The sequence below is a fragment of the Melanotaenia boesemani genome, chromosome 4, assembly GCF_017639745.1.
Source record: "Melanotaenia boesemani isolate fMelBoe1 chromosome 4, fMelBoe1.pri, whole genome shotgun sequence".
NCBI lineage: Eukaryota > Metazoa > Chordata > Actinopteri > Atheriniformes > Melanotaeniidae > Melanotaenia > Melanotaenia boesemani.
Genome location: NC_055685.1, coordinates 24072083 through 24099564, shown reverse-complemented (window position 1 = coordinate 24099564; position 27482 = coordinate 24072083). Strand labels below are relative to the sequence as shown.

The 27482-nt window shown below is 37.2% G+C and overlaps 3 protein-coding genes across 15 annotated transcripts in view; 1 reads left to right on the top strand and 2 right to left on the bottom strand.

Annotated features, from left to right (window-relative positions):
- The window catches only part of LOC121637945, a 33588-nt gene extending 14318 nt beyond the window's left edge, over positions 1–19270 (bottom strand). For 2 of the 13 annotated variants that reach the window (XM_041982307.1, XM_041982308.1), the window contains exons 1-4: positions 5470–5717; positions 1403–1630; positions 1194–1311; positions 1014–1113 (exon numbers count right to left, since the gene is read on the bottom strand). In XM_041982307.1, coding sequence (XP_041838241.1) covers positions 1014–1113; positions 1194–1311; positions 1403–1499 — 315 coding nt within the window. In that variant the 5' untranslated portion in view covers positions 1500–1630; positions 5470–5717. Of the gene's footprint in view, positions 1–1013; positions 1114–1193; positions 1312–1402; positions 1631–2468; positions 2636–5469; positions 5718–6586; positions 6668–13784; positions 13928–19130 lie in introns of those variants that run through there. The other 11 variants (XM_041982309.1, XM_041982313.1, XM_041982300.1 and 8 more) reach the window with 10 other exon arrangements.
- A 1186-nt stretch (positions 19271–20456) lies between these two features.
- On the bottom strand, positions 20457–22785 carry LOC121638952 (3-mercaptopyruvate sulfurtransferase-like). Its single transcript, XM_041984068.1, has 2 exons — positions 22132–22785; positions 20457–20948 (listed from the first exon to the last, which is right to left on the bottom strand). The coding sequence occupies exons 1-2, from the start codon at positions 22709–22711 to the stop codon at positions 20650–20652; spliced, it is 879 nt and encodes a 292-aa protein (XP_041840002.1). The 5' UTR covers positions 22712–22785; the 3' UTR covers positions 20457–20649.
- A 1748-nt stretch (positions 22786–24533) lies between these two features.
- On the top strand, positions 24534–26609 carry rps19bp1 (ribosomal protein S19 binding protein 1). Its single transcript, XM_041983040.1, has 4 exons — positions 24534–24718; positions 25114–25290; positions 25618–25715; positions 26013–26609. Exons 1-4 carry the CDS (start codon positions 24664–24666, stop codon positions 26160–26162), a joined length of 480 nt encoding a protein of 159 aa, XP_041838974.1. The 5' UTR covers positions 24534–24663; the 3' UTR covers positions 26163–26609.
- Positions 26610–27482: the final 873 nt, after the last annotated feature.

Here is a 27482-nt window from a genome sequence, read left to right as displayed (position 1 = left end):
AGCTCACAAACTGACCTGTTCTGTCATCTTTGTTTGCCCAACACATAGTCAATGAAAAAACTATGAATTCAGATTTTAAATATTTTGAAATTCTGTTCATCTTAATAAGAATTTATGCTGACTGATACAAGCAGTGTTTTCACCCAGCTCTTGTAAAGAAGGTAATTAAGCTAAATCCTAAAAGACAGTAATTAAATTCTTCTTTAAAGTGTTAGTCAGTAGATCTAATGATTTTCAAAGTGAAAAATCATATCTTTTAAATGTAAATTGCTTAAAGCATGTTATAAGGTCAAGAACTCTGTATTACTGGGTATTTGGAGCTGGGCTGTCAAACTATTTTCTTCAGTTATCTGCTCAGGATTTGTTAGCAGGTCTACAGTTACAAACTGTAACACAAAAGAAAAATATTATTGTGAAGCTAAAACACTTGCAGATCTGGCAACACACCAGCTGTATTTTGCTTTATGGTACCGTGTTAGAAACTGGATATTAACACACTGGCTGTTTTGCATGTGTACCATGGCTGATTTATCAAAGAAACCTAGAGGACATTATCAGAAGAAGCAAGGAAAAGAACGACAGACAGGGCAGAGCATGAGATAAAACAAATGCCAACACTGGACTGGCTTTTACTTGCTGGAGAGAGCTCCGAAAGGAGACAGGATGCAAGACAGTTGCTGAATTGGACTTCAATAGGGGGCACCAAAGTATGAAAATTTACAAAAGTTCAATCGTGCAAATTTAACTTGTGCACAGTACAAAGGTGACAAAAGTATTCAATATTCATTGTCATCATTTGAGATTTTACAATGTAGCAGATTGCTCTGGTTAAAATTAACTCAACCCTGTCTGCCCTGTGTATACTACCGCTCAAGTTTTAGGAAACTTCCCCATTAAATCCAATGGCCTATTAAAACATATGACCAGCAGTGTATTTCATTTATCTGAGATCTGTTGATCAAGATGATGTGCAAACATATGCATAAAACAGTGGTGTTTAGCTAAATACTCACAACATAAGTTATTCGAAATATCAGGGAGCACTTTTGTATGGCTACGTTTGAGGCATCAGCTGGCTCCAGGGTACAGAGAGCATTGTATTTCTTGCCAAACCTGTAATAAACAGAACATAAAAAAATGTTCATGTACATGTTTATTTTACAGTACATATTACTTGAGACTGAGGTCCTTACTTTGTCTGAGGTATATTTTCGGCATATATTGTGCAAACAGTGCCCATATGATTGGATTTAAGTGTGCTGTTCCACAAACAAGTGATATTATTACTGTAGTCATTGTAGCATGATAGATCTGGGGAACGACAGAAGAGTTCACATTAAATACAAAAAAGATTAAACTCATTTATTGTTGTGGTGTAAGTACAGGTTAAGAAATCACTAACTCTTATCTGGAAGGATGGGACAGTCTTCATTTCCCATGGAGCAGACTTGAACCAAAAGAACCCAAAACAAGAAAAGGGTTTTCTTGTTTCTCTCCATTTATTTTGTCACCAGTGCTCTTGTTCTTTTGGGAGACCTTGAACCACTGGGATGGATGAACTTCTGTGACCTGCAGATTTGGGATGGCGTTTGGATCTGTTTTGCTTCACTGCTTCCTTCTTCTTCTCATTCTGTGGTTGAAAAAAAGAAAAGGAATGACAAAAATATACATGATGTAATACTTCTTCACTCATTTCAGCCATTATCCGTGGACACAAATATAGCAAGAGTAAGTGGTGACGCGTCCTGTGATCGAAAGTACGGAAATAGAATGTTTCAGATCAGGGCCGTAGCTAGGGTTTTAGAAATACTGAAGTCCAGCACCCATTATAGCCCACACACAAATCTCAAGAGACCAAAATAAAGCACAAAATCTATTTAAAATTCAAGGAAATAATGTTTCACAGAAACCAATCCCTCTCTCCCATGTCCTGTCTCTTTTCTCAATCTATTCTTCTCTTCTTTTTGCTCTCTACTTCCCTCTGAACATTCTGTCTCCTCCCACATATATCCTGCCAAAGTGTATCAAAACATTTAAAGTTATTTTAATCTTTCTTAGTTTCTCTTTATGTAGAATAATAAAACCCATCTCTTTGTGGTCAGTAGTCTACACTGAACAGAATGAGGTCATTAGTTTTTGTTTGTTTTGAACAACACGGACACACACCTCATCTATCTATCTATCTATCTATCTATCTATCTATCTATCTATCTATCTATCTATCTATCTATCCATCTATCTATCGATCGATCTATCTATCTATCTATCCACATATAAAATTACAGCACATCTGAACAAAATACGAAGTCTTGGTTTTCATGATTGCAAGAAACTCCTGTTTGATTATTAGCACAAACACCTAAACCTAGCAAAAAGATGGAAATGACTTTCCTAAAATTCAGCAACAGTGTTACACATCTCCACATCTTTTCCCTCTGTACCTAGATAGTACCTGATAGTAGCTATACCTGCAGCACCAAAGGACTCCACAGTGACGTCTGTTTCGCACCTGTCCTCCTCAGATCACCTCATCACCTCTGCTTCTGTATTCCGATTGATTCTCCGATGTCAAATGGGGTTTGTGGTCTTTCCATACATCAAATGGTACGTCATTGCTGTTTGTGGAGCTTCACAAACAGCAATGACAGCGCTTCGGACTGACTGATCACTGATCAGTGAGTGAGTGGTGCGCTGCTGCAACACTACACTGTGCCTTGTTTCGCATACGACAACGGCAGGCGGAAGAAGAAGTAGTTCCTACCTATGCTGATAGTTTACTTTCCACTCTGTTTGTGTTAATGATAATTATTAATATAAGAAGTAAATTTAGTTTTAGAATTAGTTCAAGAATATAAATAGCTGGTATAGGCTGAATTGATATTTCTCGAATGCTTTTCTTTTTATTTTCTTTTATTACGCGCACTGTGGAAAAGGCCCAGACCTCAGTGTCCTCAATGGTAGCTACGGCCTTGTTTCACATCCTGCTTCAATATATTCATCAGTCCCGGCACCAGGACAGAGTACCAGGGTGGGCAATTGATCGCTGTGGGTGGGCCCCACTTATCAAATTAATTTTTACTTTGTAAGAGGAAAAATTCCAGTTTAATAATTCAGTATTTGACCCATGTTAAAGCAGATTAGGTATAGAAGTTTTTTTCCTCTATTATTGGAAAACGAAATGATAAACTTTTGCCAACAATTAAAATTGCATCTAGCAGATATCAGATGTAACAGGACAGATTTAAGAGAAAACAGAACATTTAATTTATGAGTAACAAAGTCAATCTAGTCATTTCAATCAATATTCAGACTTTAGAATTAAATGACAGACAGGTCGAGATCTGTTAATCAAAAAACTTAAATAGCAACATTATGTGAGAGACGTTCACAAGGATCAAATTTTACACAAAACAACACAAACACTTAGCACAATAGAGAAGTTTTCATCATGCTCTAGCAACTCAGCAAACTTTCACATCCCAGCCAAAGAGGAACCATGGTGGAACACGCAGTAAGCTACTAACCTGCACAAGTTTACATAAGTTTGTCTTAGAGAAAGGAAACTAGAGCTCAACCAAACAGGTTCTGTTTTTTCAATTCTGTCAAACATCAGGAAACATCTGCAGCAGACAAAAACTGGATATACTAAACATTAAATTGCGACTTACTACACTTCGTAAGGATGAGTCAGACTGAGTTTAATCCAGCTGCACACAATGCCTCCAGAGGAAAAGGAAAAGACGGGACATATGCACTTGTGGTTGCTGCTGTTACTATCTTGCTATGGTCTCGTCACATTACTGGAAGCATCCAAACTGCTGGATGTGGTTGATTCTTGCTGTGTGACACCTGACACATGTTCCTCTCTTCATGTTACCATTGGACCTCCTCTAATGTACTGTATATTGTCCAAAAGCTATAAGTCTGCTATTACTTCAATGAAGCTAGTTAATGAATTTACGTCAAATAGTGACAAACACTATGAACTTTATTGGACTATGTGACTGAGTGGTTGGTTAAACTTAACATTCAGACAAGTGGCAATTTCAGCCTTTGTCAGACAAATGGATATAGTGATTAATGATGGACGTTGCTTGATCTGGCATCAGTACTAAGGCCTCCCAGTACATTACAGCTCTGTTCCTCCAAAAACACTAACAGCCCTGCAGAGCTCCTTTAGAGCCAGACTGCCACATCCAAAGGAGTATTAAGGAGGAGGTCCATGATTTTCCCAGTAGACCACAAACACACTCAATAAAATCCAATATAAGTTATTATTATACATACTTAATATATCTTATTTTTATAATTCTTATATTAACAAGTAGGTTTCTGGTAGAAACCTGTGTGGAGCTTACATGTTCTCCCTGCGTATGCATGGGTTCTCTCCCAGCTTCCTCCCACAGTCCAAAGACATGCATGTGGCTGATTTGAGTCTCTAAATTCTCGCTAAGAATGACTTTGAGTCTGACTGAATGTTTGTCTATCTGTGTTGGTTCTGTGATGGACCAGGAGCAGCTCCAGCCCCCTTGCAACTCTGCATTCTACCTGTACTTTGAGCTCTCTCCAACCAGTGAAAGACTTATCTTAGTACTTAGTACTTAGTACGGGACTCAAAGGTTTAAATTCCTCTTTGGAACAGTAAACTACAAACTGCAGTTTTATTTGATAAGGGCTCACCTGGTGTGCCCTTGTAATTTGATAAAGCAGAAATTACAAGTAGTTAACCTATATTTTAGAAGCACTCAGTTCCCATTGTAGCCAATGAAAAAAAAAAGAGAGAGAGAAACTGTTTTAAACCCAAAATATAGACCTGAAAGTACACAGATAAGCACAGGTCCATCTCACTAGAAATAAAGCACAAGTAAAAAAGAAAAAAATGTTATACACCCTGTACAGAGAGTTGAGGTTGACATGTCTTACACAGTGATGCACTGATATGCATTTGCAGATGTTTAATGCAATTTAATTTGTGGTTTTGTCTTTGGAAGGAAATAAGTTTATATGAATGCAAAAAAAAAATTACTATCCATCACTATTTTATGATTTGTAAAAAACACGAAAGTTGAGGCTGATCAGTCTTTGTAACTGAAGCTGTGTTTTTTACTAACTTACTTGATGCCAATGTAGAGATTTATTGTCTTAGTTTGACTCTCATGGTTCAAAATGACTTGATAAAGTACAGCAACCGATGCATGACCAAAGAAACTGTTAACCTAACTCTGTTTCTTCAGATGTGGCCGCAGATCTTTGCAAGCTTAATGGCTTGTGGTGACACTAAAATGTTTTTTGGTGAAAAACTTTTATTCTAGAGCTTTACTGTTTTCTTATGAATAATCAGAAAATACTTCTACATTTTTGCAGAATATCTGCCTTGATGCTGCTCTTTTGCCATGTCATGACAATAAATTCATTGTAAGATAGTAAAGGCTTCAATGAGACAAGTAGAAAAAGTATCAAGTGTCTTACCTGTTGGTAGAGCTGCACAAGATCTGCTTCAAACTGCTGAATGTATCCTATCCGATGCCCTGTAAAAGAACATCAGGCAAAGTCTTTCTCTGTATCTAATCAGACATGTATCACCTGCTAAGCTGAAGTTATGTTCCTAAAAAAAAGATTGTGCTCTTTGAGCTCTCCAAAAGGTCACTACTGAGAAATGTGACCACAAAGATAAGCTTTTTTTCTTTTAATCCTCCCTGTTGTCTTTCCTGTCTCACCTTTTAGTGAGTGTGGTGAAATAAACACCTCAAACCCTTTTCCGCTTGTATTTTTCTTTGCATAAAAAAATAAGAAACTTGAATTGTGACCTAGTCCCTCTAACTAGCAGCTGCTAGAACAGGAAAAGACAAAAACCCACAAATGATTAAAACAGGTAGACGGTGGTAGCATCAGTATGCATTCATACAACTTTTATTTGCACACTCAGAGCAGGATATTGTTGAAGTAGTAGCATTATTTCAAAGCAAAAAAGTTCTGAGATCGAACCAGCTGAAAAGCTGCAGCCTTTCTGTGTTTGTCCCATAATCTACAAACATGCATGTTAGAATAATTGGTGATAATTATCTGTAGTTTTTCTTTGTTACTGTGTTAACCTTGTGATCAATGCATTTATTTTTTCAATGTCATATTTTTCTCTATTTATTTTTTTAACCAAACATTTTGCTAATACTAATCACTGCTTTTGCATCTGGATCAAACTGGCCTTTAAAGTCTGTCAAAAACAGGATGAAACATAAATGTGTGTGTGTGGGTTTCATGTAGAATTTGTGGTATGAGGTTATTTGAGTCAACATCAAACTGACTAGCAAACACCCACAACTCCAATTTGCAGTTTATACTTTTCACAAAAACAGCTCAGTGTATACACAAAATGTAAAAATGCAAAACATTGCATTTGAGCAAAAGGAGAAAAAATGCAACCATTTTATGCACTTCTTCATTCATCTAATAATATTTAGAGGAGCAACTAATCCAACTCTGCAGCAGAACAACCATAAGCATACAATATCAATACTATAAACAAGTAGTGACAACTATGTCAAAATGTGCCTGAGCAAATTCATTCAAATGCAAAAAGTATACTTACTTAGACATACTTAGGTGAGTTGAATGACTGCTAACTGATAAATGAAAGAGTGAAGATTTTGTACAGTGGTGTTTATCTGTTGTCGTTTCCGTGCACAGGGGAAAGCACAGCATACGTGCTGTCTCAAGTCAGCTTTATGTATTTTATTAAAGGTCATAATGTTTTTCTGCAAACCAAATGTTCCATTATTTTTACAGGTGTGCTTCTTGCTAATGACACCTACAGGTCTGGTAGCAAACCAAATGGGGATGCAAAAAAAAAAAAAAAAAAAAAGGTGGTGTGAATTTCCACTCATATCACTGGAAATAATCTAATCTAATAGTAAACAGGAAGCTTCTAAATTAATCTAGAGACATGTTCTTCCTTTAACACCACTACAAGTTCAGCAAAAACAAATTATCATTTGATAAAAATAAAATAGGTGATAAACAGGAAAAGGAATTGAACCGGTCCTACTAAAGGCAGATATTTATACTTAAGCTGCTGTGCAGCTACGGGGATCAAATCTCTATATCATTAAAGAATGTAAAGCTTTAAGCTTTATTGCATGCTGGGATGAGAGCACATGTAAGGAATGATTCTCTCATAATCCCAGGGTCTTATCACTAATATCAAACTGAGAAAACATATGGACAAGGTGTAATGAGATTAAACCCTGATGCCAAACTTAAGTCATATTTTTTTCATAAATGTTCATGAGTTGTGTGACTGAACTAGGCTGTGTGCTTGTGAATCTGAACACATATTTAGTATCACAAGGAGCTGAAACAACTGTGATATTTTTTTGTATTATCACTTTTATAATTGTTTAAATCTGAGCATATGTCACCTGTCAGTGATTACACAGTGGTAGTGGATTAATTAAAACATGAACAATTCTTTGTAAGTAATATTTGCAAATATTAATGATCATGTTTCTTTGGTCATGTTGAAAACATGTTCCTCTTCTTTTTTTCTTTTTTTTTTACTTGTCCTGTCCAGCATCATAGCAAGCAGAATGATAGACCTGACCAGAGTAAACAGAAATGAAAAGGAGAGTAGTGAAAAGAAAGAGGAGATGCTATGTTCATTGCCACAAAAGGGGAGTAGCCATTCTTATATCAAACTCTTTAAAGTTTGAAGCATACAAAGAAATAAAAGACAAGGAAGGATGCTATATCATTGTGAAGGGTAAAGCTGAAAACAATATTTTGACTCTTGTCTGTATCTATGCACCTCCAAACAGTGATAGACAGTTTTTCAAAGATTTATTTGATACAATCTCAATGGAAAGCGAAGGAATAGACAACAAATATCTATAGAAATAGATAGGATTATACACACTACTCCATCCCCCATTCCGTGCATACATGAATTGATTATTTCCTAATGCAAAAATAAGCTTGTTATAGAGTGATGGATTGTAAAATTGGGGTTGCTGATGTCTCTGATCATAATGCAGTTTTCTGACCATCCAGGTTGACACTGCTCCAAAAAGCACAGCATGGCGTCTTAATGTAGGTATTCTCAACAACGAGACAACAGTAAATGATATTAAACAGGAAATTGACACATTTCTCGGGGATAATGATAATGATGAAGTTGATTCGTTAATACTGTGGGATTCTCTGAAAGCTGTATTGCAGGGAAAGCTAATAGCAAGAACTACACACCTTAAAAGGATCAGAATGGAAAAATATAAAGACCAGACAAACAGTTTGAAGGATTTGGAACAAGGGTTGAGAGTAATAAAAGAGAAAAATATACAAAAACAAATAAGTGAAGTGAAGACTCAAATTGATGAACTGCTAGGTAAAGAGGTAGAGAAAAAGGCAAGATATGTCAGACAAAACTATTATGAGCTTGGCCCTAAATCTGCTAAACTGTTGGCACAAAGACTGCGTAAACAGCAGGTAGACACAACAATCCATAAAATAAAGAATCCTATCTCACAGAAGGTGGTAACTGAGCCAAAGAAGATAGAGAATATTTTCAAAGAATATTATCAAAAGCTTTATTCACAGGAAATAAATAAGCAGTTAATTAGGGATTTCCTGTACTCACTGGACTTACCTAACATTGGTGAAATGCAAAATAAAACAATTACTAAAGAAATCACACAGGAAGAATTAAATAAGGCCATTGGTAACTTAAAAGCAAATAAAACTCCAGGCAGTGATGGGTTTCCTGCAGAATGGTACCGAATATTCCGTGAGAAACTAAATCCACTTCTCTTAAGATCATTTAACTGGACATTAAAGGAAGGTCAGGTTCCTCCATCTTGGAACGAAGCAGTTATGTCTCTAATCCGCAAAGAAGGTAAAGATAGACAAAATTGTGTAAATTATAGGCCTATATCCATTTTGAACATAGATTACAAACTATACACCTCAATTATTGCAAAAAGGTTGATGACATTTATATTAGATTTAATTGATGAGGACCAATGTGGCTTTATACCAAGCAGACAAACAAAAGATAATATTAGAAGAACTATACATGTATTACATAAAATTACTAAAGATAATCTCAGTGCAGCCCTTGTAAGCCTAGATGCTAAAAAGGCGTTCGATAGGGTGGGGTGGGAATTTCTGTACAAGACGTTGGAAAGGTTTGGGTTTAGCCAAGATTCAATCAAAACCATTAAGGCAATTTAACAACGACCCACTGTGAGAATTAAAGTAAACGGTTCTTTATCAGATCGTTTTGAACTTAGCAGAGGGACGAGACAGGGGTGCTTTCTCAGCCCTACTCTCTTTGCTCTGTATATAGAGCCTCTGGCTCAGGCAATTCGGCAGCATGAGGGAATAAAGGGGATCACCATAGGAGAAACTGAGCACAAAATAGGTTTATTTGCTGACGATATAATGTTATATCTTGGGGAACTGGATACCTCTCTCACAAGCCTTTTGGAGGTCATAGAAAAGTTTCATTCATGCTCAGGATACAAACTTAACATTAATAAAACACAGATGATCTGTTTTAATTATACTCCTGCAGAGGAAACAAAAAAATAGGTTTAATGTAAACTGGAAAACAAAAATGATTAAGTATTTGGGTCTGAACATAACAAAAAAAATAGAGCTTTTGTATGAGGCTAATTATAAAATAATTAATGAAAACATAAAAAAAGATCTGGGGAGATGGTCAACTTACCCACTGGATTTCAGTAGTAAAATAAGTGTAATCAAAATGAATATACTGCCAAGACTTTTGTACTTATTTCAATCTTTACCAATAGAAGTACCACTACAACAATTTGTGGCTTGGGACAGAATGGTGTCAAGATTCATCTGGGGGGGCAAAAGGGCCAGAATACGTTTCTCCACACTTCAGCTACCAAAAAAGTGTTGTGGTTTTTGTATTCGTGCTGTGGCTTTTGTATTGCTGTGACACTTCAGGGCCATCGTAAGATAGTACCAGGAAGGTACTTCCTGCAGTGCCATAGAACTTAGAGTAATCTCTGTCTCCTCCCTAGCAGCGCCTGTCCTCCTCTTCTCCTCTTTAGGTCACTTCATCATAACCTCATTACCTCTGCTTCTGTGTTACGGTTGATTCTCTGATGTTTAAGGAGGTTTGTGGTCTTCAAACAAATTAAACTGCACTGTTGCTGTTGGTGAAGCTGGAATATCTAAACTAAACTGACATTTTGCATGCTCACCCTTTTCATGCCATACATATTGACTGAGTGTGGGAAAAGCACAGCTAAAACAAGTTTAAAAGTACTTCAAATGTCCTAGTAAGCAATGGCTGTCATCAGCCCAGTGAAGACCAGTTCTTGCATTTTCCAAATGAACATTGGGTGGTGGTAATGCAACTTAAAAAACATGTTTCACTTTTAACCTCACACCCATTCCTAGAGTCAACTTAAAATCAACCAATCAACCTAACATGCATATTTCTGACATATGGTGTAAATGTTAACTTTACACACTAAGGACTCAGCTAAGGTTCAAACCTGAAACCTTCTTGCTGTGTGGTAACAGTGTTAACCATCACATCACCAAGCACCCTAAGCAAAGACATATGCTTTGCTGAGGCTTTTAGCCAAGGTGACTTACAAATCAGGACCACGTTGTGGGGCAATGTGAGGTTCAATATCTTGCATAACAAAATGTCTGAGGAAGTTGGAGATCAAACCAGCAACCACCTGATTCAGCTGTTCTGGGTAAAGAAATACCTTAACTTTGTACTGCCTTGAAGCAAGGCATTGATTTTGTTGATCTGATTCTTATGGGAACAGTACTAAAACTGTTCAGAATGTATCCCATTATTACAACTTTGTGAGTGATGGTCCTCTCAGGAGGTCTTTACTTGCTAGTTTCCTCTATTTTCATAGCATAGCATTAGCTCATTGACGTGTGAACTATCTGAGTGTGTGGTAATCCTATCACTAGTGAACATAAAAATTTCTGAGGCATCTTCAGAACTAAATACCATTCATTTGAAGTAAGTTTGTATGACTTTCTTCAAATGAATGCAGCCATCATTGATATTTCTGTTTACCTAGCATGACAAGCCCAACTATATGTTACGGAAAACATTCACATACAAGCATTTTATGGCTTTGTTTAAAATATGCAACTTTTGTGAACCATGTCTTAATCAGAAGTAATGAGATTAATCATAATTCAAAGTAACAGTTCACTGACTTTCCAAATTGATAGATTGTAGTGAACTGGTGGGAAAACATTTAAAATTTTACTGACACAGTTTAGTCAGCCTTATTATGAACCATGCATCATAGTATAAACACCCTGGGGAAGTAGAAACTTTGAAACATGTCATCAAATGAAGATCACTTTTCTAGTTTCATTGTACCAGAGACTATCTTCCTGTATATCAACCTACTTCCTCTGTCACTTTTACAAATGTGTGATCGTGCTCTACTTATACTTTTTTCCTTTGACATTTGGATTTCCCCTAGTCTGGTACAACAGACAAATAAAAAGTAGACTCTTCTTTCACCTGCTCTTTCTTGATTTTCTTTTTCACAGAAACATATGCAAAAGAAAAACCGCAAAATCTGCATATTTAACCACTTCCTAACCACCCTTCTCTTTCCAAAAGGCCATTTTTGTTTCCAATAATACAAAAAAAAGAACAGAACACAGGCACTTTTCAGTAAATCTGTTCTTATCCATCTACGCATTTTACTTCACTATGCTAGAACAATCCAGTCCAACTTTATTAAAAACACCCACAGTGGACCAATGTGTTGTAGAGAATAATAAAAGCACAGGGAGTAAATTCAATCAAAACATTAAAAAAATGAAATCAAATAAATAAGTTAAAAAAAAAAAAAGAAAAGAAGCTAAATGTCAACATCTCGAGAGTGTCAACAAGCCAAGGATAGCAGCTGAGTTTCAAGAAGAGACTTAAAATCAAGTGAGAATAATCAGCTCTTCCAGCATTTAGATGGATTAATCTGATTTAACAAACGAGCCATTTTTCTCTATTACTCAAGATTCTTTCTTTCTTGTCAAAGATTGCTAACCAAAACTTTGGCCACATTTAAAATGAATTAGACCCACACAAAGAAGGAGCTAATCAATTATTTTAATCTAGCGAGATAGTGTTATCTTGCCAGAGTCAAATTCTGCATCGGCATGCAAAGCTATGGGCACATTTCTTCTCGACAGCATCCTAATAATACGACATTATGAGAAATAAGCACAACATGTCAATAATGCATGCGTAACACATGATGTCACGATGCTGATGTTAATGCTGGCGCCATGAATAAGGGAAACAGAAAATCTGTTAACTAACTGAACGTAAGGCTTTCATGCAAAACATCCAGCTTCTTCTGTTTCTTTGGTGCTTTTTTAAAATGTTGTTTTGTTTGCTATCCATAGCTGCTTTGGCACTACGATCTGTGATTTGAAACAAGAAATATATGAAAAATATTGTTTTTGGAACAAGAACAGCCTGGTGAATTTGGGAACTGAAGAATTGATGGAACTGTGTTCTCATTTTACCTCTCACAAAGGACAGACAAGGGAAAATAACCACATCGACGATGTGGGTGAAAGCAGTGTGACTACATCAGCAGCATCAGCAAAGATATGACTAATATGCAGACCACAGTTTTTTATGTGCTAGTGAGTTAACTTATGATAAATGGTCTCATTATACGGTTCAGACAGTCATGATTCAGAGCTGATTCCCATAAATGATTTGATCTTATCATCCAGGTTTAAATGCATAAATCCTGGAAACTGATTTTTTTGAAATTCATTAGATGTGTCAATGTCCTGTTCATTTTTATGAGCACATAAACAACCATTTCTCACATCTAACTGTGAAAATGTCTTTTTGATATCCTTTGGAGAGGGAATCCCCCTCTAGCTGTTCTTATCTCTGTCTCCTCACTTCTCCACACACACTGCTTGCCTCGTTTCTCTTACTTCTTGTGTTTTATCACTTTCCAGCATTCACATCTTTCTTTCTTTTTTTTTTTTTTTTGATGCTCTTCTCACCTTCTTTTATCTCATATCATACTTAACTATTTCATTGCCTTTTTTTTTTTTTTTTTTTTTTGTGCTTGTGAAAACCTGTTTACCCCCATGAGTTAGTAATTCAAAGAGCTAAATATGTCTGAATGCATGCTGGAATGACCTTCTCTTATGCCTTGCATAGCCTTGTCTAAAACATTTTTATTTGGATATGTTCAACTACTATAAGAAATATATAAATATTTTTATTTGTTTAACCCTTTGAGACCTGTGGTACTCTGTGGACACAAACATAAGCTCACTAATATGTTGTATAGGGTCTTCATGGGTTAATGTTTGTTAGAAAAAGGATAAAAAAAAAATAAAATAAATAATGATATACTTGCTCTAATAGATTTACCAAAATTGGCAGCATACCCAAACTATATGGTCATTTTTCTTTTCGTAGGAAGATTTAAAGCAGCTAAAAGCAATCAAACCTCGAGGAAAAAAGCATGAGTTCACATTATTTCGGCAAACTACCCTGTAGTTCTTTACCAAAAAGTTTGTTTCTCTCAACAAAAATATGTCACAAAACAACAAAAGTCCAATACCATTTAAAATATTTAACAAAAAATATTGTCAACTTTATCGTCTTATACATCACGGATCAAGCCGGCTGACATCATTTCACACCACAGAATCATTCACGCCTTGTACTGAAAAGGTGTTTGATCTAAATCTACATCAACAACCTTTAAAAGAGATGAACTAGAGCCTACCTGTTTAGTAGCAGTCTGTAGACATCTTGTCCGATCTTGTGATTCTTAATCCTATATTTGAAGTAAGTGAGCAGCAGTTTCTCTGTGTGTATAGTCATCCAGCATGAAAAAGTATTTTCCACCTTTACAATAGTAGAATGGTTCTGCGCAAAGCAAAGAAAAAAACAAAATGTGGTTGATGTGGTTTCCTTGATAGTTGTAATCAGGTTTGCTGTGAATGTAAAAGAACTGACACAAGAGGGTAAAAACCCCTAGGGTTTTTTTCTTTTTCCTTTCCTCTGTTGGTATGTCGTATTGCAGTGATCATTTCAGCTAAAGACAAACCAGAAACAGTTTCTATATTACACTTCTAAGTATTACAACGACATGTGATCAATTATTTTGCTGGGTTTTCCCAAATTAGTATTAAAACACAGAAATAGTCTTGAAACATGTGATGTTTGCATAATCCTTTTAAATAACATATATGTGAGTTATATGCCTCTCTTTCTCTCTCTTTCTCTTTATATCTATAGCCATATATATTTATATATAGGTCCAATTCTATCAGTCAGGAGGCTTTACCAAATGCTTGGATGAACTGCTCTGCCTCAGTCACTGACACAGTGACAGGAAGCAGGCGGTGGAATCAGAGGATAACAAGTCATAGTTTTTTTTTTCCCAGGCATTGGTTTGAGGGTCATGCTGCGATGAGACCAGTCCAGTTTGTGTGCGAAAGAGAAGATTTCCTCACGGCCTCTTGCATACGTTTCTAAAAGAACTGTGTAAGTTGTGTGGACCTTTAATTCCCTCAAGGAGCTCAATCAGCCTAACGTTGCAGCGTCTGCTTCTCCCCTCCAGGTCAGTTAGCTTAACCTTTAGCTTCCTATTATCAGTTTAAGATGAGTGCATAAAGTTTCTGCCTCCCTAAGCCGCTGATGTAAAGAGTCAGGTTTCTCTTTTAGTGACGACAGTCTGTTGTGGTGGCTAGTGACGGTTGTTTGGACTCTGTCCAATCTGTCGTACATTTTTTGGAAAGACATCTTGAGTTTGGAGAGCAGGACTGATCTGTGGTCAGCTAGTAGTGCTATAATGTTGTGTTTACTTACATGGGCATCAGCCGCTGACTTTTCACCAGGTTAAGTGGTTTGTAGTGGTTTATGTGTTAATCCATAAAAAAAATAAAAAAAATAAAAATGCACGTCAATCTCACAGATTAATCTCTTCCCAATACCTAACCTAATATCTGAAAAGCTTTTTCGCCTTCTCACTTTCTCACTTTCCTCACTTGCTTAGAACCTATTACCGAGTTTCCAGCATTGGTTTACATCATGCTGACGCCTGTTCGCCGGTTGATCATCGCCTCGCCTCCTGCAACATGCTTGTTCCATTCTCAGCTGAAAATAATTTGTAGTCTTTCCCCTTTGTTAGTTTCTGAGGTGATTCACCTTCCCAGTTTTAGTCTCTGATCCTCCGAGGGCCTCTCTTCCAATCTCTTATGTGTTACAAGTCTCCTTTTCCTTTTTTAGCCTCAGTGACTCATTTCTGGACACATCTCCAGTTTCCTACTTTAGTGACTGAGACACCTGACTTCTCACATGAATTGTTGAATCAGAGACTAATTCCAAATCACTCAACTTGGTTAACCATCTGACAGTCACACCAGTCCATGTATAGGCATCAGCTGAAAATTCATGAACCCCCAGACAAGAGCCTGCCTTAGAAAAAAAAAAAAAATAAAAAAAATTATATGCACTGCACTAGCACTACATGACAGCACCTGGGTCCAACTGGACTCAAAAGCGGTCTGACTATCACTTAATTATGACGTCCCATCTTGTTTGAATTCATGCTTGTGTTGTTCTTCCTCTCAAATGTAAGTCGCTTTGGATAAAAGCGTCTGCTAAATGACTGTAGAATAGTAGAATAGAGTAGAGCCTCTACCTTTGCATAAGCTGGGGAAACAACTAGATCTGTGGGTCATTTGTTTGTCCAGTTTGGCAATAGGCTGCTGGTCAGCTGCTTGGGCTGCCAGATAAAGGCTTTTCTGTTGCAGCCTGAGCTCCAGAGTCCATTTACTCCACTTCAATGTCTCTACCCACACACATATGCGCACAAATTCAACTGACGGGTGAAAATAACTGAGAATAGAGATAGATAGATAGATAGATAGATAGATAGATAGATAGATAGATAGATAGATAGATAGATAGATAGATAGATAGATAGATAGATAGATAGATAGATAGATAGATAGATAGATAGATAGATAGATAGATAGATATTTACCTAAATTCTGAGTAATCTATATTGCTTTCTGCTTCTTTGTGTGTGTTGCTGCTTCCTGTTGTTTTGCCAACAGTTTGAGATTTCTGTTTACTGGATTCTGTATTTACAATGTCTTTTGTTTTTTATTAAATCAGATGATAGTACTTTATTATACCTGTCTGTATTTGAGTCCTCTTCTTCTTGCTAATATCAAAAGCTGCTAACCATCATCTCTAAAACTCAAATGGACAAATACAGTTGAAGCCAATAACAATCTCTGTGTTTTCCCAACTTAACATCAATGCAAAAAACATGTGCATGCGTTATCAGGGAGTTTCACTGTAATATTTGGCAAATTTACACAAGTATTTATGTTCCTCTTTTTCTTTTTATGAGTAGCTTTGCTCTGCAAGCCCCTTGGTTTCTATCTGGAAACTTATGAGCCAACACATCAAACAGTTTTAAATATTCCTTTATAATTTTAACTATTACTAAACATTTTTTTACCTCATTAAATAATCTGTATAACCCATCTTAAATGTACTTTTACTGGAGTAACAACATGCTAAGCCCACAATACAAAAGTTTTGTCTTTGGACAGATGTATCAAAGGAAATTTTTGTTTGTCTCTCTTGCCTTTGTTTGCCATGTGGTGGACTCCCATCTTGTTTTAGGAGCCAAGCACTTTCACATGCCTTAAATTCAATCATATGGCACTCAGGTGCAGGTTATACAGTATATATTAATCATTAAATTTCTTAAATTCCTTGTTTGAAAAGACTTTTAAGAGCTGTAACTTGTTAAATTTGTTCGTTCAGATACAGGGCATCTGTTTTATTTTATCTTTTGTTTCCAAGTTATGACGAGTCCAGTTTCATTTTACATGAATATCAAATTACAAGCTACTCTACTTCTGCTTTCTCTAAACCCACAGTGAGCTAAATACAACAGTGGCTCTCACATCTGTGTCTCCAGCCTGCACCTTTCTGGTCATCAATGCTTTTATTTATTCTCACGTTAAAACTGGTTCAAATTCCTTTAAAAGAAGACAAAAAGTAAAGTCATGCTTGAAGTTGCAGGAAATAAAAAAGCACCTAAAAAGGAATCTATAATAAATGTTCATAACTAAATATTTAGATTTTCTCATCTGACCTTGTAGTAAAGGTGTACAGCTTGCTATGGCTAACTCGAAGCAAGGACGCCCTCTTGTGCAAGATCAGAAAATCTGAGTCGAAAATTCACTTGTTCATCTCAAACTTAATATATGAACTACCTTGCCCTCCAAAAGTATTGATATTTCTCTGCAAAAGTACACATATTTGATTTAAGTAAAATTCATTAACAAACAATGCTGACAGAAATTTTTGAACTCAACAAGTCAATGCAAAATTCAGTCTTTTAAACAGGAAATTAATGACTAATCAATTTATGCAGCCCTACAATTTCCAACCGTCATGGCTGTAAGTTTTTCAGGTAGCTTGCAACTATATTTCCTAATGCATCTGAAACATGGGAACAGTTGTTGCATTTGTTGCATGTTTGTCCCAAAAAAGTTCCATGGGAACTTTAGAGAGCAAATAGAGAAAGAAGTTTTACTGGAAACTGCAGGGGGCAGTGTTGAACAGTATAGCTGATATGCAACCGGCAAAAGGATCAAACAACAGAAGAAAAGGACCAGCACCTGGAGGAGATGATGAGGGCAACAATTGTAGAGATGGCCCGTCACCATATGGTGGTAATTTTTAAAGAAAGGTTGTGTTAGCATAGAAATATAAACATACTTATATAGACTATACATACACACACACACACACACACACACACACACATATATATATATATATATATATATATATATATATATAAAGAGAGAGAGAGAGAGAGAGAGACTACCGGTAGTGAATATCTATGTGTGAGTGTGTTGGCCGTGTTGGCTGGTTACAAGCAACCTTTCAGTGGTGCCTACCACCACCAAACGGTGTGTAAAACTAACATCAGAACATGGAAGTGAACCCTGAGTTTAACGCTGCCAACTAGTGGATTAATTGACCGAACAACTATAGGAACGTTAAACACTAATGGAAATACGAGGGCGGCAACATACAATGCTTGACACGGACATACCCATTTATGTAAATAAGGGCACATAAGGGGCGACTGGGTCATTGTTTTACTACATGTCATACCTTGTAACCAATCAACAAGTTTTAGTAAAAAATAATAATATTTAAAAAATAATTATAAGAGTGAAATCCATGATGGTTTAACTTCACCCACATGACAGCGAAACACTTCCCTTTGCTTTTCAGTAAAGCTACCACAATGATGAATCATTCTTTCGTCTATTTGGGGAAAAAAAGATCATTCTTATTCTTAAGAAAAACCTTTGCTTAAATTAAGTCATTAGTTGTGTAACAAACTGAGCATCTGTCATGCAGACTAGACAGATGGAGGAGGTTATCCTTCACAGTGGAAAGTACCTTGCATTGCAGTGCAGGTCACAGTCTACTCCAGATGATGAGTGTCTTCTGAAATGCAAATACTGACTACTTTTTTAGTAGTTGTTACGCAGGTCCACCCTTCCTCTCTTAGAACTACAATTGTCCTGTTTAAGTCCCTACTTCTTTTTTTTTTTTTTTTTTTTTTTAATGATTGAAAATGTGGCCATTAAACATTTTACATCATCCCTGCTTGCCTTGAACCAAGCATTTGAGAAGCATTATATTCTGTGGACACTTTTAGTTATTAATATTTCTGTGTTAACCAAAAGAAGAAGAAAAAAAAACACATTAAGTCTTTGAAGACACTGTGAAGAGTCACACGTATGTTATAACACAGGAACTCACATTGTTTTGCATTAGAAACTACTGTTCAGTTTTCACTAATATATCTGTATGTCAATAAAAATCACTTTCTCCAAATTTAGAAATTGTCAGGACATCACGCATAAATTCTACCTGTTTAGGATTGAACAAAATGGATGAAACATTTTCTGACAGTATGTCACCCCTATAACTTCCAACATCTCCAAAAACTGTGATATTTACTCTTGTATTCACAGCAAAATAACTAAGAAAAGAAAACAAAAACATATCTCACCGGTTACTGTGGCACCATAATGAGACAGCTACTCCTTTAGGCCATACAGCACAATAATTTAAATAAAAATCTCTTTTTAGTAGTTATGCATCCGTATTAAAGACCATTTGAGTTTTCCCCCACCAAAAAAGTTACTTGTGCATTTTGCTCACATTAAATAGAAAGAGGAAGAAGGTTCACTTCTCCTTTTTTAGGCTCTGCCACTGCTGTTTAGTTTCATCAGTTAGTTACATGGTTGATCAAATACTTATTCACAACAACATTAATCCTTGCATATCTGTTGTAATTCTTCAGAAAAATGTTGCAACTGGCCTTTCATGCCAAACGTGCTGTTGCTTACAGCTTGAATCCAATATGAAACTATAATGCACCACTCTTATTGGTGGTTTGCAGAAATCATCTATGTGCAGATCTTCATTTACTACCTTGATAAGTTGAAAAGAGGAAGTTTTAAGACATGGATGGCAGGCAAGTTTTAACGGGAGGAGAGGAGCTGTCCTTGAAGCTGAAATCACTTTCTTTTCATTTATCAGAAAAGTAAAAAACCTCTGAGCTATTTTTTATTCAAAGTCAAATTTTACATCTCATATCAAAAGCATAAGAAGGTTTTTTTCACCTAAAGATCTACAGAGTGAGACAGTTCCTCTCCAGATATCTTGGTCCATGCTTTTATCTCCTGTAAATTGCTTTGAGCTACAAAATGTAAGAAAAATGCTATATAAAACAAAAAAAGATTGATTGATTGATCAATTACGACATTAATTCAATTAAAAAAGGATTTCTTTATCACCAAAAGTGGTATTTATGTAATGGACATAAACTGCTTTGTAGAGTGTTTCTTACCTTCAAAAGTAGCATATCCAAAATCAGTATTGTGAATGTTCAGCTTACAGGTCTAACGATCAAACTTTTCTACTCATGTGCCAAACTAAACTCTCAGGTCAGTTTTGTATCCTTTCTGTTTGGCTAAAAGCCTCAATAAATATCGCTGACACACATACTTTAAGGATACATGTACATGTTCTGTTAATGCTCCTGGCTGTTCTTTGTGAAATTGAAATTTATTGAAATATAAGCAGTTCAGTTTAGTGTTAGATTTCAACAGACTCATCTCATGTCTGAAATATATTCAAAGATTTATTAGCGTTAAAAGAACAATTAACATTTGAAGAAATTAAAGCTTCTGTTAGCTTAGCAAGGTACAAAATCTGGATATAGCTACACTAAATATGTTTTTTTAATATATCCGTTTTACTCACAAATAAAATTAAGCTGGTTTAATGTTTGTTAGTAAAATTTAAAATGGATTATATTCTGTTGTATTTCTAACTTTTGACAGAGAAAGGTTAGCTGTGTCCCACTATTCCTGTTTTGATGTTAGTTTAGTTAGTTTAGCTAGTTAGCTTTAATACATTTGCTGGCATTAACCTCAAGACACCCCAAACATAAATTCTTTTGATCCGTTTTGAGTCTGATCCAGTTCCAGCCATCAGTCACATCATCTGGTGTCCTCTACCAATCACAAATGTTTTCCTCTGCCTTCAGATATGACGTTCTCTGGCACGGCGCGGGTGTACCACTCTGACCACCCACCATCATACACATACACTCCTGGGTGTCCGCACTCATGGGCTGCCAGTGCCACGTGGCACGCTGTCACGGCAGAGCCACATGAGACACATATGGGACGCGTGAGGTCCGCACCAGCGTGAATGAAGAGATCCCGCAGTTGCTCCTTGGGAAGGAAGTGACCAGAGGAGGACAACAATGAGTAGAAAGGGATGTTGATGGAGCCCGGGATGTGGCCTGGCTCTGTGTCTGTCAATCAGAAAAAGAAAAGACATCTATAACAATGATTAAAATTACTAAACAAGCTTGCTAAATCATTCTGTGGATTTCAAGCCACATTTTAAAAGCCCAACCTTTACACAAACAGAAAACTTCTCCACTGAACATTACAGTCAGTTTGGTCAAACTTTACACAGAACCTACTTTCACAAATGCATGCTGTAATGTATTTATGTGATTACAATATGTAAAGTATTCCTACTATCTTTGCAAGTATGTGTGTGACAGTGAGAAGTGTACTATACAGAGTTAGATAAGATGTCTACAGAAGCTGTCTTATCACACAACTGTTAGGACGGACATATTTAAGCTTATACTAAATCAAGTCTTTAGATCATTCACTTTACATTGCTGTGCTCTTCTTCCACAGTGTGTGTGAGTTTATGGGGTTACTGCCTTTAGATAAAATGTATTTCATTTATTCTAAATTTATAAATAGTAAACAAATCACAACTTTGACCTTTCACAGATTCTTATGGTAATGTTCTCAGACATTTTCCAGGTCAGCAAGATTTAAACAATGTACTCTATACATGGATACTTTGAGGAATTCAGGTGTGGCTGTGTTTGTGTGCAACAAAAAACATCACATTACTCAATGGATCTTTTTTTTTTTTAAGTCTGTATAGTTTTCTTTCTGACTTTTTTTTATCAGTTGCTTTAATTTTTGATTGATGAATCTCATAAATAAAACCTAAACACATAAAACTTAAGTGATCATCTTTGCTATTTGTACAAACATGCACATGAAGGTAAAGAAAACGTCACGGTATATACCTTTAAAAAAGGTAACAAACAATAAATGTGTTTATGAAATTGTAATGTCTTTGGAGTTATGCTGAAGGGGACATTCCTATCTGGCTGAAGTGTCAAAGGTCAGAGTATACATCAAACTGTGAAGTGGAACATACAAGACTAAACTTGTTTAAATTTTATTTCGTATATTCACACAATTTTTAGCTAGGCACATTTATTGATATGAATGGTCTATTAAAAAAATGAGCTCATTAACTTGTTAACAGATAAGCACGGAATAGTTTTGCAAAATGTTTAGACCTGTAACTTGTGATGGGTCACACTTTCAATTCATTATGACTGAAAGAAACTTAAACAGAACATTGTATCTTTTTGGGGGTTGGGGGGGGGCACTCACTGTCTCTGGGTTCAGGGTCCAGTCCTCTAAACCTGCCAGAAGGCCTGGCATCCACCACCTGGAATTCCTTTGTATCCAGGTTATTCAGGATATCCTCATAGGTCTTTACCCATGACCGGTTCACAGAGGCTTTAAACTCGGTCCGCGTAGGTCTGACGTACTGGTCATTCACTGGCCGACCCTCCAGCACCCAGTTTACGAGACCCCCGTTCAACACGGACACCGTACTATGCCCAAACACCTGGAACATCCACCACACACGAGGCGCAGAAAATGCACCGAATTCACTGCAGTCGTAGACCACGACGTGCGAGTCGCTCTCTATGCCCAAATTGCCCACATAATCTGCAAAAACCTTCTCAGATGGCAACATGTGGTCCAGAGGGGAGGTTTTGTCACAGCATTGGTCTATGTCAAAGAAAACTGCTCCAGGTATATGCCTCTTCTTAAATTCGCTCTTTGCGTGCCTGAGGAGTTTGGGTAAATACCAAGAAGTATCCAAAACGCGCAGTTTGCCTCGTACTTTCACAGCCTCCGCAAGCCATTTAGAGGTAACCAGAGCCCTAGCTTGAAGAGCCATATTGCTGTCACTATAATGTAAAGTCTGTTACTGTAGACTTTATCCTTGGCCAAAGGTTACGATTGATAGAGAAAATTCAACAGTGGTAGAGAGAGAGAGAGAGAGAGAGAGAGGTAGGGAGGGAGAGAGAGAGAGAGAGAGTTAAAAACAAAAGTGATTGAAAATGTGTAATGTGTCACATCATGTTACAGTAATAAGTCGTAATTAAAGCCGCAAGCGGCATCCATCGGGTCCGAGCTGCCTGGACCCCGCCACCCGATGTCGCCATGACAACAGGTGGTGTAATGCATTAAGGACCCAACGTGTATGAATCCTGTCAAGTTTGGTGCAGTTCCCATTCATTCCTGTGGAGATATGAGCAACCGTGTTTCATGGCGAGAAGGTCATTTTGAGTCGGTTGCCACGGTTACACGCTTTCTGCTATTAGAAAGAGTTGAGGAGCGTTTGGTCCCCAACTTGTCAGGAAGGTCCCCACCAAGTTTGGAGTCAGTCGCACGAATCCCCTCAGACTAGTTCGTTCAAATGGAAATGAAATCCAAGATGGCGGCCGCCCTGTTGCCATGGCAACAGGTGTTTGATTGACTTCTTTGCTGGACTTGGGGTGTCACACGTATGAATACTGTCAAGTTTGGTGGAGATCCCATGTATTTCTGTGGAGATATGAGCAAACCGTGTTTCATGGCGAGAAGGCGTTTTTTCCGTCTGTTGCCACGGTAACATGCTTTCTGCTATTAGAAAGATTTGAGGAGCGTTTGGTCCCCAACTTGTCAGGAAGCTTCCCACCAAGTTTGGAGTCAATCGCACGAATCCCCTCAGACTAGTTCGTTCAAATGGAAATGAAATCCAAGATGGCGGCCGCCCTGTTGCCATGGCAACAGGTGTTTGATTGACTTCTTTGCTGGACTTGGGGTGTCACACGTATGAATACTGTCAAGTTTGGTGGAGATCCCATGTATTTCTGTGGAGATATGAGCAAACCGTGTTTCATGGCGAGAAGGCGTTTTTCCGTCTGTTGCCACGGTAACATGCTTTCTGCTATTAGAAAGATTTGAGGAGCGTTTGGTCCCCAACTTGTCAGGAAGCTTCCCACCAAGTTTGGAGTCAATCGCACGAATCCCCTCAGACTAGTTCGTTCAAATACGATGTGTGTAAAGTGGAAAAAATGGCAAAAAAATGGCCGCAGACGCCAAGATGGCGGGCACCCCGTTGCCATGGCGACAGGTGTTACATTGAGTTTTTTGGTCAACACGGGGTGGTACACGTGTGTGCCGAGTTTCGTCGTCCTACGTTGAAGTAGACTTCCTGGGCCCCATTCATGTGGTGATTTTTGGTGACTCTAGGTGGCGCTGTTGAGCCAATTTTGCATTGAATAGTATGCGGACCTTATAATATCCGATTTTCGCCGGATTTGACGTGTGTGCCAAGTTTCACAACTTTTCATGGGTGTTTAGGGGGTCAAATTTGGCGTCGAAGCGCTTAGAAGAACGAGGAGAATAATAAACATTTCAGGAACAATAGGGTCTCGCCATACTTTGTATGGCTCGGACCCTAATAAGTCACAAAGATGGGACCCGCGTCAGTTAGATCATGTTAATCAAATGTCCTAAGGTCTCTCATCATGCCACAATTTTCGCTACAATACCTCTAACATTTCCAAATATGGATTTTCCCGGAACATATGGTGTTTGTATATATATATATACATATATATATATATATATATATATATATATATATATTTTTTTTTTTTTTTTTTTTTTTTTTTTTTTTTTTTTTTTTTTAGTCGTAGTAGGTTAGGAACTGTTTACAGCATTTACTGTGATCCGGGGGACTGTGGTCAGGCGCACACGGAGAGCCGGATGTTGACAGATTCACGTGTTTTTTGGTTTTGTTAAGAGTGCATTAAATGTAGATTATAAGCAATACAACAAACCTTAAATCATTAAGTCGGCATGTCGGCGTCATTGATCAGGAGAGGGTTGGAACTGCTGAGTAACGACATTAAAGGTCAGTTACGCCTATTAGCTTGTAAATTTGCTAACATTAGCAGTAGCGAATGGCGTTTCCTTCCAAAAGTAGATACAACTTTACAGGTAACTTCTGTAATGCTGACAGTTGTCTTGCTCCAGTGCCTCTGCCTTAAATTTGAAAAAAGTAACGGAGTTTTAGTACTACATTACTGTGTTCTGGTTTGACAAGTCACCAATGAAAAAAAGTTACAGTTTAGCAAAGGCTTGCTGAAAAAATGTCTTTTGTTGAGTTAAACCAGTAAAACATCTTGTTTTTTTGATAAAACGTATTATATTGTCTTGTAACTTGATTCACTTAATTAAATGATCAGGCATGAATAAATAGCATACACTTAAATTTTGCCTCTGCTTTTCTCCTGTTCTTCATGTTAGATGTCTGTAAAGTAAAGAAGCAGCAGCAGCAGCAGACCCCCAGCTCTGCCACAGTGATGAAGCTGGTAAGCACCAAGCGGCAGGGGGTCACCAAACAAGTCAAGAGGCTGCAAGGCCGCCTCGGTCCCGGAAAGAGTAAAGCCACAGTCAAAGATAAAAGGATCAAGTCGGCAGTAGGTCAGTCCATGTTTTTGCTTCTTTTAGATGTTGTGTGTATATATATAAAGAGAAAATTTATATACAGTATAAATAAACTAGTAGCACTCAGAGTGCAATCCTTCGCCAAGCTTTATTTTATTTTATTTTTTTCAGGCAGTGATCCAGCTCAACCCCAAAATCTAATCATGTCATGTAGTAAAAATAAATAAATAAATGAAAGCAGTTGCAACTTTAACAATTACAATTAAAAAAATCTAAAAGTTGATATCACAGTGTTTGTTTTTAATAATAGCTCCTGTTGTGCCTTTTTTGCTAACATTCCTTCTTCTTTGGCATCAATTATAGAGGAGTTCAGGAAGAAGCAGGGAATGAGCCATATGAATGCCAACCTTAAATACTTTATGCAAACTACCTGCAAAGCAACAGATTCTGACACAATGAAGGTAAGAGAGATTGATCTCATACATACTACCAGTGTTGTTTTTTCTTAACCATATTTTAAATTCAACAATCAAGAAATGTTTTCTAACAGACCTGATTAAATTATTAAGTCCTTGAAATTGCTGAAAGATCATTGTTTGAGTCTTGTTGAACAAAATAAAAAAATTTTAAGTTAAGTAGACTCTAGAAATGTTTTTTTCCTGGTTTCTCAGCATATTTAATGTTATGGTCAGAACAGTTATAGGTTTCTAGTTAATGAGTTTGTTCGAGAGTGTTAACTTGATTTCTGTTTTATTCAGATCCTGAGCCACAGTTCAGGGAGGCAGTCCAGAAATCACCCAGGCCAACCCGCCAAGAAGGTCAAGAAACCACAGTCTTTGTTCACGGAAGAGGAGTTCCAGCAGTTCCAGAAAGAATACTTTGGCAGGACTGTTGAGGAAAAGAAATAACATCACACAAACACAGGAAGAAGAATGTGCTGTAACAGTGAAAGTAGCAGAGTTGTGTTTTGAGAATCAAAAGTGGAAGTTTAGATCAGAAGTCGCTTCTACTCTACTGCACTGGTAACCTGTTGTGTTGCATACTGGAGCTACAAGTCGTAGTTTTAAAGAGTTGAAACGTAACACTTATTGTTGTTTCAAAAATCACTGCAGAAGTGGATAGGTGCAGCAAGAACCTGTTTTAGTTGCAGCATATTCTCAATGCATACATAACATTTCAGTCACATTCCTGTAATTTTATTTTCACAAAAACTTAAACATATTTGTAAAAACAAATATAACAAAAGAAGCTAACTGAATTAGTTCCACTTCTCCTGCCCTCTAAAATTTCTCATGGTGTGTTTTTTCATTCCACAATCCCTGTAAGGATACTTCAGATTAAAGGGTAACAAATTAGTGTTTTGCTGTAGTTTTTTTTTTAAGATTAAAGTATGGTTTTGAAATTTCCCAAACTGTGTTTCATTCCTACTGTTCATGTATAATGGTAATAAAACTATAGCCACAGATTTTTTCATAATCCTAAATAGTATGTATTATAGTGTGAAACAGCTTACTGGACTATTTTAATTTTAGAGTTGTAAGCATTTACCAAGCCAAGACAAAATTACAAGTTGGCCTGAGCATCTCACCACTTTGAGAACAGTCTTTGAATGTTTATCAGCTTCATCTCTGACTGACTGACTGACTCTATCTGGCAAAATGTGAGTTTGAAAAAGCCACTGTTACCAATCTTGGCAAGAAGCCGGACAAGGCCAGGTTCGGCCTGTACATGCAAAAGTAAAAGCCATTCTTGCCTTCCCTGTACTAACCACGCGTCATGAGTTGCGTAGATTTCTTGGAATGGCTGGTTACTATAGATGTTTTTGCCAGAATTTCTCACAAGTAGTCTCTCACCTTGTTCAGTCCAAAACACATCTTCAGTTGGACCTCTGCTTGTTAGCATTTGAGGGAGCCGAAGCCCTTCTGTCTAGTGCTCCTGTTCTTGCCCCAGATTTCTCAAAGCCTTTCAAAGTGGATGCAAGTGATGTGGTTGCTGGAGCTGTTCTTCATCAGGGTAATGCTCAAGGAGTGAGCCTTCCTGTCTGCTGTTTTTCCTAGAAGTTCAGCACTCATCAAAGAAAGTACTTGACCATCGAGAAGGAATCCCTAGCCATGTTGCTGGCACTACAGTAGTTTGAAGTGAATGTGGGATCAACCATACTTAACCATAACCCCCTTGTCTTCCTGTCATGTATATATGACAGCAACCAGCGGCTGATGAGGTGGGAA

Excerpts from the sequence above, each read along its gene's own strand:
- LOC121638952 (XM_041984068.1), bottom strand. The coding sequence starts at position 22,711 with ATGGCTCTTCAAGCTAGGGCTCTGGTTACCTCTAAATGGCTTGCGGAG. Across the intron at positions 20,949-22,131 it reads GGACCCTGAACCCAGAGACA|ACACAGAGCCAGGCCACATC; the intron begins GTGAGTGCCCCC and ends TCTGATTGACAG.
- rps19bp1 (XM_041983040.1), top strand. The coding sequence starts at position 24,664 with ATGTCGGCGTCATTGATCAGGAGAGGGTTGGAACTGCTGAGTAACGAC. Across the intron at positions 24,719-25,113 it reads GCTGAGTAACGACATTAAAG|ATGTCTGTAAAGTAAAGAAG; the intron begins GTCAGTTACGCC and ends TCTTCATGTTAG. Across the intron at positions 25,291-25,617 it reads AAGGATCAAGTCGGCAGTAG|AGGAGTTCAGGAAGAAGCAG; the intron begins GTCAGTCCATGT and ends CATCAATTATAG.